Below are 12568 nucleotides of genomic sequence, written 5' to 3' on the forward strand. Positions count from 1 at the left end.
ATTGTTGTAATTGTCATTATTACAAATACATTTTATATATACATATATATATTATTTTTTAAATCGGCCGATTAATCGGTATCGGCTTTTTTGGTCCTCCAATAATAGGTATCGACGTTGAAAAATCATAATCAGTCGACCTCTAGTCTGAATACTTTCCGAATGCACTGTAGTTCCCGTCTGAGTTAGAACAGTCATGAATTCTCCACTTCCATTTTACGTGGACAGAGCACGACAAAATAACTGACAATTAGGCACCTGCAGGCGTCAGAATTGTCACCCTCTCGACTGGGTCGGAGGGCCGTGTGCGGGAAGAAAAGGAAATCCCGCTTTACACTTCGTTCCCCTCTCGTTTCTTTACTAACCTTGTGGGCACACCACATCTTGAGGGCGGGGATACAACCACAAATCTCACGTGCAGTCTCACCCAACACGCTTCCCATCTACACACAATGGAGGGGCATTGTGACGCGGACGTCCGGCTTGCCAGGCTATTTAAGATTTTTTACATTTTTTTAAAACATTACTTGGGAGATGGACAATCTGTTACAGTTAGAGGATGGGGGCAGCAGCATTTTGTCTGTGAAAGACGATGGCTATTGGCGTGACAGCGCATTAGGGCACATTATTAAGAGGCTGCACGTGAGCTCGTCAAGCTGGAGGTGTTGGGAGGCCTTGACCCAAGTGAACCTGCCTTCAGTACAGCCAGCCTGCTACCGGGAGAGTATACTGATATCTCTTTCTCCCACACAGGCTGAAACCTCAACACTGCCAGAAACACTTCCCACTACTTCCCCAGTGTCTGCTGCCCTTTCTAACATTCCACAACTCTTATTGTATTTTGTTACTTTGTTCATGAGACATTCACACACACACACACACACACAAAACAAGTCTACTGCCTCACGGCAATAGCTACACAGAAATCAATAACATGGGTGAAAGATTACACACCATACCATGCACGGTTGCCACTGGTAACGTTACGTTTATTTTCCATCTCAAAACAAATCATGACAGGACAGGATGGAGTTTTAGCTTTTACGGTTGAAATCGAGTTCACTGCTATATTCAAGAGAGACAATGAGAAACATGGATGTAAATCCTTTCAGTTTCAGACCTCTCCGAAGCTTGGTCCCTAACTGCGTATCCATTCCCAGCGTATTCAAATCAAGACCAAGATCATTTAGTTCATTACACAAATTCCTAGTATAAAAGACATAAAAGTGATGTTGCAAATTATTGAGGTCAATCAATAAAACAGGTCATTGTGGAGGGAAAGAATTGAAAATATACAAATAACTTTTTTTATTATTCATCACTAAGTATGCAACAGAGTATTTCCATCCCAATAAGCCTTATTCCTCAGCGTGTCACTTTCCACCAATCAAACAAGGTGTGGGGGCAGTTTAGCAGATGTCAGGCAAGACTGTCCTTTTATATGCTGAACACAAGGAGGTGTACAGTGATGTCTGTGTGTCTGTCTACGTGTCTTCTTCGTCACTTCCTGCCAGGCTGCTGTCAGTGGAACTTACTTCTGCGTCCTCAGAGGTCTTTGGTTCCACCCCAGGGTCAACTGCTGCCTTTGCTCCTGCTTCCTGGCTCTGAGAGTTGGAGGGCTCTGTCACAGGCCCCTCTGCCTTGCTGGATGACTCCTCTGTGGTTGTGGTTGGTCCCTCTGTACTCCCTGGCGGTGCCCCCGGCGGTGCAGGCCCCTTGCTCCCACCTTCTAGGTAGGCTGCCCAGCCTTTCAGTCTCTCCTCTCGCTCCCTCGTGGTTTCCTCCACCTATAGACAGACACACGGCAAACACAGTTATTTTCGCTAGGGTACATTAACCGAGGTGGTTGATATGTTCCCCGGAAACAATTGACGAGGTGCTGAGCCTCTCTCAACTCTAACGTGATAGTGACCTAGCAACTGTACTACCTGTCGCTGCCTCTTCATGAGCCCCATCTGTGCTGACATGTGGGCCATAGCAGCTTCTAATGTTGCAACAGCACACAGTTCTTACCTGGTAGTCAGTGGATCCATCCCACAGCTGTGCTGATAACTTCTTGCCACCAAACCAGCGGCCGTCCAGCGCCATCTGACACACGTCTGCATCCTCTGGCTCTTTGAAGGCCACCGAGGCCACTCCATCAGGATGTCTCTATGGAGGACATAGGAACCATGTCACTAGCTAGGTTTCCTCTCCAAAATTGACCGAATGATTTGAATGCGAAATTCCCCCCCTTCTAACTTGCTGGTTTGCGAATCAAGAGCTGCAACCCAGTGACGTCACACGTGACAAAACACTAATCGCAGAATCTTTGATTGATCCATTTAAAAAGTTTGAAGGGTTTCTATTGGATTTTTTTCTGACATGGTAGCCTACACGACAGCGAGGCACCGATCATCACGTCACCAGCAAGCAAATACCCCGGTGACGTGAAAATGCAGTCCCTTCACCACCCTGTGGCTCTTTGAAGGCCACCGAGGCCACTCCATCAGGATGTCTCTATGGAGGACATAGGAACCATGTCACTAGCTAGGTTTCCTCTCCAAAATTGACCGAATGATTTGAATGCGAAATTCCCCCCCTTCTAACTTGCTGGTTTGCGAATCAAGAGCTGCAACCCAGTGACGTCACACGTGACAAAACACTAATCGCAGAATCTTTGATTGATCCATTTAAAAAGTTTGAAGGGTTTCTATTGGATTTTTTTCTGACATGGTAGCCTACACGACAGCGAGGCACCGATCATCACGTCACCAGCAAGCAAATACCCCGGTGACGTGAAAATGCAGTCCCTTCACCACCCTGTCACCATAACTTACTTCAGTCCGTTCACCTGCATAGCCTAATAACCTCCATGGTTATCCACCGACAATTTTCCGTTTCCACCAGGCCTGCTGTGAGTTTGTTTTATGCAACAGAGCATTCACTGCATAAAAATGGTTGGATAGAAACATGGCTACTGTCAGAACACTAAAGATATGGTTCCCAATTGACACCTTAACGGAGGACATGTTTCGGATTTTGGAGTGTGTTATTTTGCTTTATAAACTGGATGGTTTGAGCCCTGAATGCTGATTGGCTTACAGCCGTGGTATATCAGCCCGTACACCACGGGTACGACAAAAACTAAAAAAAAACTGCTCTAATTACGTTAGTAACCAGTTTATGATAGCAATAAAGGCACCTCGGGGTTTGTGATATATGTCCAATATACCACGGCTAAGGGCTGTGCCTAAGAACAGCCCTTAGCCGTGGTATATTGGCCATATACCACACCCCCTCGGGCCTTCTTGCTTAATTATACCAGAGTGACAGAAATGAAGTGAGCTGATTCCCATCAGTAGGCACTTACATCAAAAATGATGACCTTCTTCACCTGACCAAATTTCTCACATTCAGTCCGGAGGTCGTCTCGGTACTCATTTAACACCAGGGGGTCTTCCTGTAGGACAGAGATACAGTACACAGGTTTACTACAGTGCAGAAAAGGACTGGAGGTGAAGTGTTGGGATGTGAAACTAGAACACAACGAATCCTGATCTCTTACGGAGAAAGACTCAAGCCTGACTCCCTAAAATACCACAGTGCTGTCGATGGTAAGGAGTCTAAATCAGTTTAAACGACTCATTGCACTGGGGGTATATGCTGTCCTCACACCAGTCATCTATATCTATTCACACCAGCTCTTTGTGGTCGTGAGTGAGAGAGTGAGTGAGGTATTTGCTCACCTCAAAGTCACTGGGGTGGAACATGTTCTGGATGATGAGCACACGTTCATGCCTCTTGCGCGCCTCCCCTTTCTTCTCTGGCCTCCAGTCCAGCTGCCTATCAGTTAGATCAACGGTGAGAGATGAGCCACACAAAAGCCAGTTAAGGGACACCTAATGCCCAGAAGCATTGAGCTATTCCAATTCCGGTTGCAGAATTTGTCAGGACGGGACATACTTCTGCTGTGCCTTCATCCTCTTGCGGTAATCCTTGCTCTTCTTCTTCTTCTTACTGGCGTCGTACTGGCCCTTGAGCTCGAACCTGGCAGCCTCCACGTGGAGCTGATACCCCCTGATCTCTGACTCGTCAATCAGTCGCTCAGCCAGGGCCACAGACTCCTTCTGCAAGGGAGGGGGAACGGAGAGGCATGCTGAATGGAAACGCCACACACTACACACACACACATCCTCTCATGGAAATAGACGCATAGCAACAAAGAGATCCAGCGAGACATTTCCCACTAACGCTGGGAGAACACTAATCGTCTCGATTACACTCCTCGTAAGACCACAAAGAACCATGACAACGCTAAGCCCAGAGCACTCACCTTTAAGTAACAGCAGAGTCCGTCGCCTTTCTGGTTCCCCTGGCCGTCCCTGTAGAGTTTGACTTTGTACTCCTCGGAGATGGGGTCCCTCATAACAATGCCACACTTAGACATGACCTCAACAAACTCCTCCGTGGTGATGTCCGGTGGAAGACCTGAGGAATAGAAAATAACTTCCCTGACTGAAAGGACAGTAGGAACTTGCCTGAACAATTCATTTCTGCCGAAACAGTGAAACTCAATTGTGTTGGTAGCCATCAGATCTGGGTTCAAAAGACACGTGTATTTAAATATTTGTATTTCTTATTTTTCTGTGTATTTGAGTATTTTCAAATACACTGGCCAAAGCACAGCCAAAAACAACGACTTATATTTGAAGTAGTTGTAAATACATGCCAATACTTTCAAAACATATTTCCAAATCAGGGATCCAGACTGCGACCATTTAAATCGCACCACCTCACTAAATACATCCTATTTTTGGGGGGGGAGGCTCAAACCATGATTTGTAATGAAAGTGTCTTCCTGCCCCTGTTCCACTGGGCCCTGATGCTGTGTTGAGCGAGTCGCGAGTCTCTCTCTCTCTCAAAAAATGCTCCGAGGTAATTTTGTAAAAAACATTTTAAAATCCAACTGCGTGTAAAACACAGCTATCCTGTAGTCACGGTTGAAGAGAGGAGGTTCTCAGATTTCTATAGGTATCATTTTTTTTCGAACTCTCAATGTTGAGCTCAATAGCAACTATTTTACAGCCAACATATTTGATATGGCTTTGAGATACAGAGTGCGCTAAATAGGCATCAGCCATTACGATCGCATAGGCCTCAATTAATTGTTAGATTAACGCATGGCTACTAGCAGTGGGCATTATATTTAGAGCTAGCGATTTAGCTAACGTGTTTTGCGTTTCCATTTACTCAGGTCGTGAATTGGCCTTTGATATTAGTGCACATACACTACCGGTCAACAGTTTTAGAACTCCTACTCATTCAAGGTTGTTTCTTTATTTTCCCTTTTTTTGGTTACTACATGATTCCATATGTGTTATTTCATAGTTTTGATGTCTTCACTATTATTCTACAATGTAGAAAATATTAAAAATAAAGAAAAACCCTTGAACGAGTAGATGTAGATGCAGGCAAATAGATTTCTAAAAATAAATAAATGTAAAACAACATTCTAAAGGCCTATTTTAACTGTAAAATATAACAACAAAAGCCTACTGTCAACCCACAATTCATGACATTAGATGGATTAGGTTGCACATCTAAATATTTAGAATCACAACATGTTAAATAAAACAACGTATTTATTGAATACCATCTCATTAGTCTATTACACTTTTTAATAAAGCACTGTGAATAACTTTATATGACGAGTACACGTTTTCTAATGCGCGATGCTGCAAAAAACATTGGAGCATGGTGCCACCAAGAACTTAGTGGTACCAGGAGAAAATGTTCATCTGGAGCCCTGCAAATACATTCCAATATTCAACTACTTGTATTTTCAAAGAAACTTTGTCTAAATAATTGTTTTGAAATGTATTTGAAAGTACTGTATTCAAAATACAGTAAATAGTATTTGAACTTAGGTCTGGTAGCCATATTCAGAGAAGGGAGACTTACCTGACACGTACACATTGGTATTCTTGTCGGTTTCCACATCAAACCAGGCTGCAAAGACAATGACATTTGTTTGAGTATTCCCTTTGAGGGCACACCAAGTCACATGTCGATTTCACGCTAAACACATGTCTGTAAAACATCCTGTACCTGCAGTATCAGCCTTCCTTTTCTCTCCTTTCTCCTTTTTGCCATCTTTCGGCTGTTCCGTGTCAGTGCGCTTCTCGGTTTTCTTCCCCTCCTCTGGCTTGGCTGTTGTGTCCGTGTCAGGTGCACACGCAGCATTTGGATCATGCTGCCCATCCTTTGTGAAGCCGTAGTTAGCTTGATACGCAGCAAGGAAGTCCTCTGTTATCTGGACAAGACCAGAATTAGCCCAACCACTATTTCGCACAACATATTCTCACAACCAAAAGGTGATCAATGGAAACTGACAGAGGGTCATGGCAATTCTAAAAGGTTCTAGAAACATAACATTAAAACAGGGATGGGCAACTTTGTTGGGGGTGGGGACCATCAAAAAATCTGAACTCGTCATGAGGGGCCGCAGTGTCACGTGGGTCATCCCCCACCATTTCTCGCAATTCTGCACATTTTGCCATGGGGCGTAGAGAAAATGTTGCCGTTTTAAAGCAAGTTTGCTGCAATTCTAAACATTTTGCTATGGGGAGGAGAGAAAAATGTGCTGTTATACAGCTAATTTCCTACAAATATACACATTTTGTCATAGAATGGAGAAAAATGTTTGCAGTTTTTTTTTATATGATAACTGATGACCAAGGTCGGTTTTTCGACCATGCTTACAACACGTTATGATAGCTGGCCGCTAGACTAATTAACCAATCTAAAAATGTTTGCTGACATGGGCTAATTGAATGACTGCTGATGCACAAGGGGGGAAATTGGTCTGCAAGCCTACAAAAAGGCGGGCCGCATCCGTCCGCCAGTTGCCCATCCTTGTATTACAACATCAAGTTGTTGCAGACAGAAATGAAAGGTTTTAGCTAAGCAGAAGACGTGAAGGTAACACACTTTAGGAAACCATGCTTTCTTGTCATGGTCCCAGTCATACACTGTCCCATCCTCTGGGTCCACGAAGGTGTTAGGGTCAGCTCCGTCCCCCTGTCTCTGGCCATACAGCTGCTGCAACCGGAGCTGCTCATGGAACTCCTTATTTCCATCAGTATCACCACTCATCTAAACAACACAGGAGAACACAGGTGGATACAAGAACATACATTGAAGATCTTGCTTGTTTAGAGGACATGTGTTGTTGTTGAATGGGCCACTACTAGCTAGAATAGTGGGCCAGCCAGCCAGCCAGCTAGAATAGTGGGCCAGGCGGCCAGCCAGCTAGAATAGTGTGCCAGCCAGCTAGAATAGTGTGCCAGCCAACTGGCCAGCTAACAATTTAAAACAAATGTAAGACTTGTGAACTGTCAAGTCAAGAGTTGCAGCTAGCAAGCTGTCGATAGCTATGTGGACAGCTAGCTGGTTAGCTAACGTTAGTGAACTAGCTTTAAATCTATACTGAACAAAAATATAAACGCAACATGCAACAATTTTACTGAGTTACACTTCATACAAGGAAATCAGTCAATTTAAATAAATAAGTCCCTAATCTATCGATTTCACCTGACCAGAGAGGGGTGCAGCCATGGGTGGGCCTGGGAGGACATACGCCCACCCACTTGGAACCAGGACGACCCAACCAGAATGAGTTTTCCCCCACAAAAGGGCTTTTTTACAGACAGAAATACTCCTCAGTTTCATCAGCTGTCCGGGTGGCTGGTCTTAGACGATCCCGCAGGTGAAGAATCTAGAAGTGGAGGACCAGGGCTGGCGTGGTTACACGTGGTCTGCGGTTGTGAGGCCGGTTGGATGTACTGCCAAATTCTCTAAAATGACGTTGGAGGCGGCTTATGGTAGAGAAATTAACTCTGGTGGACATCCCTGCAGTCAGCATGCCAATTGCACGCTCCCTCAAAACATCTGTGGCATTGTTCTGTGTGACGAAACTTCACATTTTAGGGTGGCCTTTTATTGTCCCCCAGCACAAGGTGCACCTGTGTAATGCGCATGCTGCTTAATCGGCTTCTTGATATGCTACGCATATCAGGTGGATGGATTAGCTTTGCAAAGGAGAAATTCTCACTAAAGGGATATAAACAAATGTGTGCACAACATTTGAGAGAAATACGTATTTTTGTGCGTATGGAACATTTCTGGGATATTTTATTTCAGTTCATGAAATCAATACTTTACATGTTGCGTTTATATTTTTGTTCAGTATAGCTACAGTAACGTTAGCTAGCTAACGAGTGAGCTACGTTAGCTAGTAGCCCATGGGTGCTGCGTGACAATCTGAAATCAGACAATGAAAAGTATATTATACACATCTTTATAACTACTAACGTTACTAATATCTAGCCAATTGACTGGACCTAGCTAGTTAGCTTTGTTTATTTATAAAAATTGTAGCTACTAAATTAACGTTAGCTGACAATCAAGCAAGTGTGCCTAGTTAGCTAACAAGCTAACGTTAGCAAACTCTGCTTTGTGTATTTAGCCAGGAATTTAACTAGAAAGTAACGTTACATAACGAGCCAAAGGGAAGCAATGCTTGTCTTTGAAGATAAATTATTTGTATGTGGATTATTGATTAGTTCGCTAATTAAACGTTAAAACATTAGCCAGCTCAGCTACCTTTGGCTTTGACGGTCCGCCGCCAACGATGACTGAAGATACACTTCCGGTGTCAAAGAAGAACTTCTGGTAGTAATAAACCCATGGAGTCAAGGTTAGAACGATTCCAGCTTTTGTCAACTCAAAACGTCAAATGTTTTTTTTAAGTACAAAAAATGAAGCATTTTAGCTAACCCTAACCTGCTACGTTAATTCCCCTAACCTGCTATGAAAAGTGAAATCTGACAAAAGCTGGAGGCTTTCTAGCTATAACCTAAACCTGTGTCGTCACCAAGGGAGAACAACTGCCTCTCAATGAAGCCAGAACAAACAAAAAATCCAAAATTCTATACCAAAATTACCATTTTTTCTGATTAAATTTAATTATCTTATTAAAACACTAACCCTAGTGAATAACACAAATAATAACATCTTCATGAATCATTATAATAAGATATTTTCAGAGTGAATATAATTGCACTTAAATTGTTTCTTTTTTTAATTGTGTTTATATTTTTTGTATGTTTGAGCATTGTTAATACCTGTGTTTGGTTTGCTAGACATGTTTGATGTAGCAATGTAAGTTGATTTTTCGTATTATGAATAATAAAAAATAAAAAATGAAGCCAGAACATATTTGATGAAGCCACGCAATTCAAGGCCGACCGTGGTACTACAGGCAGGCATTGTTTGCAGAAAACACGATCCCCCAATATAGTCCAAGTATGGCGATTTTCATGACTTTTTATGGGCAAAGATGATGGTATGTGTAATTGCAATAGTCTGTAAAACAATGGACAAAGCAATTACTGATTATGGTCCCAACGCGAAGTAGACAGGCTTCTGAGTGGCACAACGTCTAAGGCACTGCATCTCAGTGCTAGAGTCGTCACTACAGAACCTGGTTTGATTCCAGGCTGTATCACAACCGGCTGTGATTGGGAGTCTCAAAGGGCGTCGTACAATTGGCCCAGCGTCGTCCTGGTTAGGCGGGTTAACTGACTTGCCTAGTTAAATAAAGGTTAAATAAAATAAAAAAGACAGCACCTTGAATGACGTTTTACATCGTCACATCCGAATGAGCCTTGATCTGAGAGGCAAAGTCCTTGTTGGAAATCTTGAAATTGAGCCAAAAAAACAACAATATTGAATCAGCATCGAGCAAACATTTTTTCAACCAGTTTATCTTGAAAGTGTTATTTATGTCAACAAAATCCAACACTTCTAGACCGCCTTCAGCTCTTTTGTTAGAAAGGACATATTTTTTTTAGTTTGTGAGACTTATTTTTCCAGATGAAGTCAAGAAAGGTCTTATTGATCTCTTTACAAGTAGCTGGATTTACACATAACGATAATGAGGGGTACACAAACGAGACAGTCCCTCTGCCTTGGACAGAAGTACTAAGTTCTTCTCGGGCCTCTATAACTATATCTATTGTTCTTATTTTTGTTGTTGTTGTGTGATTTTGATTAATCCCCTCTACCACACGGAACCCCACTAATCTACTGACCGAACGCAAGAGGTGGCTAACAACATACCTCCATCCTATGCTAGCTTGCTACCGATGGCCTGGCTAGCTGTCTAAATCGCCGTGACCCTCAACCAACCTCTCCACTCACTGGACCCTTTTGATCACTCGACTAAGCATGCCTCTCCTTAATGTCAATATGTCTTGTCCATTGTTGTTCTGGTTAGTGTTTATTGGCTTATTTCACTGTAGAGCCTCTAGTCCTGCTCACTATACCTTATCCAACCTATTAGTTCCACCACCCACACATGCAATGACATCTCCTGGTTTCAATGATGTTTCTAGAGACAATATCTCTCTCTTCATCACTCAATACCTAGGTTTACCTCCACTGTATTCACATCCTACCTTACCTTTGTCTGTACATTATACCTTGATGCTATTTTATCGCCCCCAGAAACCTCCTTTTACTCTCTGTTCCAGACGTTCTAGACGACCAATTCTTATTGCTTTTAGCCGCACCCTTATTCTACTCCTCCTATGTTCCTCTGGCGATGTAGAGGTGAATCCAGGCCCTGCAGTGCCTAGCTCCACTCCTATTCCCCAGGCACTCTCTTTTGACGACTTCTGTAACCGTAATAGCCTTGGTTTCATGCATGTTAACATTAGAAGCCTCCTCCCTAAGTTTGTTCTATTCACTGCTTTAGCACACTCTGCCAACCCGGATGTTCTAGCTGTGTCTGAATCCTGGCTTAGGAAGACCACCAAAAATTCAGACATTTTAATTCCAAACTACAACATTTTCAGACAAGATAGAACTGCCAAAGGGGGCGGTGTTGCAATCTACTGCAAAGATAGCCTGCAGAGTTCTGTCCTACTATCCAGGTCTGTACCCAAACAATTTGAACTTCTACTTTTAAAAATCCACCTCTCTAAAAACAAGTCTCTCACCGTTGCCGCCTGCTATAGACCACCCTCTGCCCCCAGCTGTGCTCTGGACACCATATGTGAACTGATTGCCCCCCATCTATCTTCAGAGCTTGTGCTGCTAGGCGACCTAAACTGGAACATGCTTAACACCCCAGCCATCCTACAATCTAAACTTGATGCCCTCAATCTCACAAAAATTATCAATGAACCTACCAGGTACCTCCCCAAAGCCTTAAACACGGGCACCCTCATAGATATCATCCTAACCAACTTCCCCTCTAAATACACCTCTGCTGTCTTCAACCAAGATCTCAGCGATCACTGCCTCATTGCCTGCATCCGTAATGGGTCAGCGGTCAAACGACCTCCTCTCATCACTGTAAAACGCTCCCTGAAACACTTCAGCGAGCAGGCCTTTCTAATCGACCTGGCCGGGGTATCCTGGAAGGATATTGACCTCATCCCATCAGTAGAGGATGCCTGGATATTTAAAAAAAAATGCCTTCCTAACCATCTTAAATAAACATGCCCCATTCAAGAAATGTAGAACCAGGAACAGATATAGCCCTTGGTTCTCCCCAGACCTGACTGCCCTTAACCAACACAAAAACATCCTATGGCGTTCTGCATTAGCAACGAACAGCCCCCGTGATATGCAGCTGTTCAGGGAAGCTAGAAACCATTATACACAGGCAGTTAGAAAAGCCAAGGCTAGCTTTTTCAAGCAGAAATGTGCTTCTTGCAACACTAACTCAAAAAAGTTCTGGGACACTGTAAAGTCCATGGAGAATAAGAACACCTCCTCCCAGCTGCCCACTGCACTGAAGATAGGAAACACTGTCACCACTGATAAATCCACCATAATTGAAAATTTCAATAAGCATTTTTCTACTGCTGGCCATGCTTTCCACCTGGCTACTCCTACCCCTGTCAACAGCACTGCACCCCCAACAGAAACTCGCCCAAGCCTTCCCCATTTCTCCTTCTCCCAAATCCATTCAGCTGATGTTCTGAAAGAGCTGCAAAATCTGGACCCCTACAAATCAGCCGGGCTAGACAATCTGGACCCTTTCTTTCTAAAATTATCTGCCGAAATTGTTGCCACCCCTATTACTAGCCTGTTCAACCTCTCTTTCGTGTCGTCTGAGATTCCCAAAGATTGGAAAGCAGCTGCGGTCATCCCCCTCTTCAAAGGGGGGGACACTCTTGACCCAAACTGCTACAGACCTATATCTATCCTACCATGCCTTTCTAAGGTCTTCGAAAGCCAAGTCAACAAACAGATTACAGACCATTTCGAATCTCACCATACCTTCTCTGCTATGCAATCTGGTTTCAGAGCTGGTCATGGGTGCACCTCAGCCACGCTCAAGGTCCTAAACGATATCTTAACCGCCATCGATAAGAAACATTACTGTGCAGCCGTATTCATTGATCTGGCCAAGGCTTTCGACTCTGTCAATCACCACATCCTCATCGGCAGACTCAACAGCCTTGGTTTCTGTTACGGTGCGTGAATGAGGACCCAAAAGCGAATTAACTTA

General features: G+C 43.6%; 1 protein-coding gene across 1 annotated transcript; it reads right to left on the reverse strand.

Moving 5' to 3' along the window:
* Positions 1 to 970: 970 nt before the first annotated feature.
* htatsf1 (HIV-1 Tat specific factor 1) lies at positions 971 to 8661 on the reverse strand (the record flags this gene model as incomplete). The annotated part of the gene is given in 8 exon segments (NM_001124178.1): positions 971 to 1206; positions 3729 to 3825; positions 3946 to 4109; positions 4316 to 4470; positions 5944 to 5991; positions 6091 to 6295; positions 6973 to 7137; positions 8647 to 8661. Coding segments are annotated over 8 exon segments (861 nt in total), but the record flags the coding sequence as incomplete, so codon positions are not given.
* Positions 8662 to 12568: the final 3907 nt, after the last annotated feature.

Source organism: Oncorhynchus mykiss, chromosome 10 (assembly GCF_013265735.2).
Source record: "Oncorhynchus mykiss isolate Arlee chromosome 10, USDA_OmykA_1.1, whole genome shotgun sequence".
Classification (NCBI taxonomy): domain Eukaryota; kingdom Metazoa; phylum Chordata; class Actinopteri; order Salmoniformes; family Salmonidae; genus Oncorhynchus; species Oncorhynchus mykiss.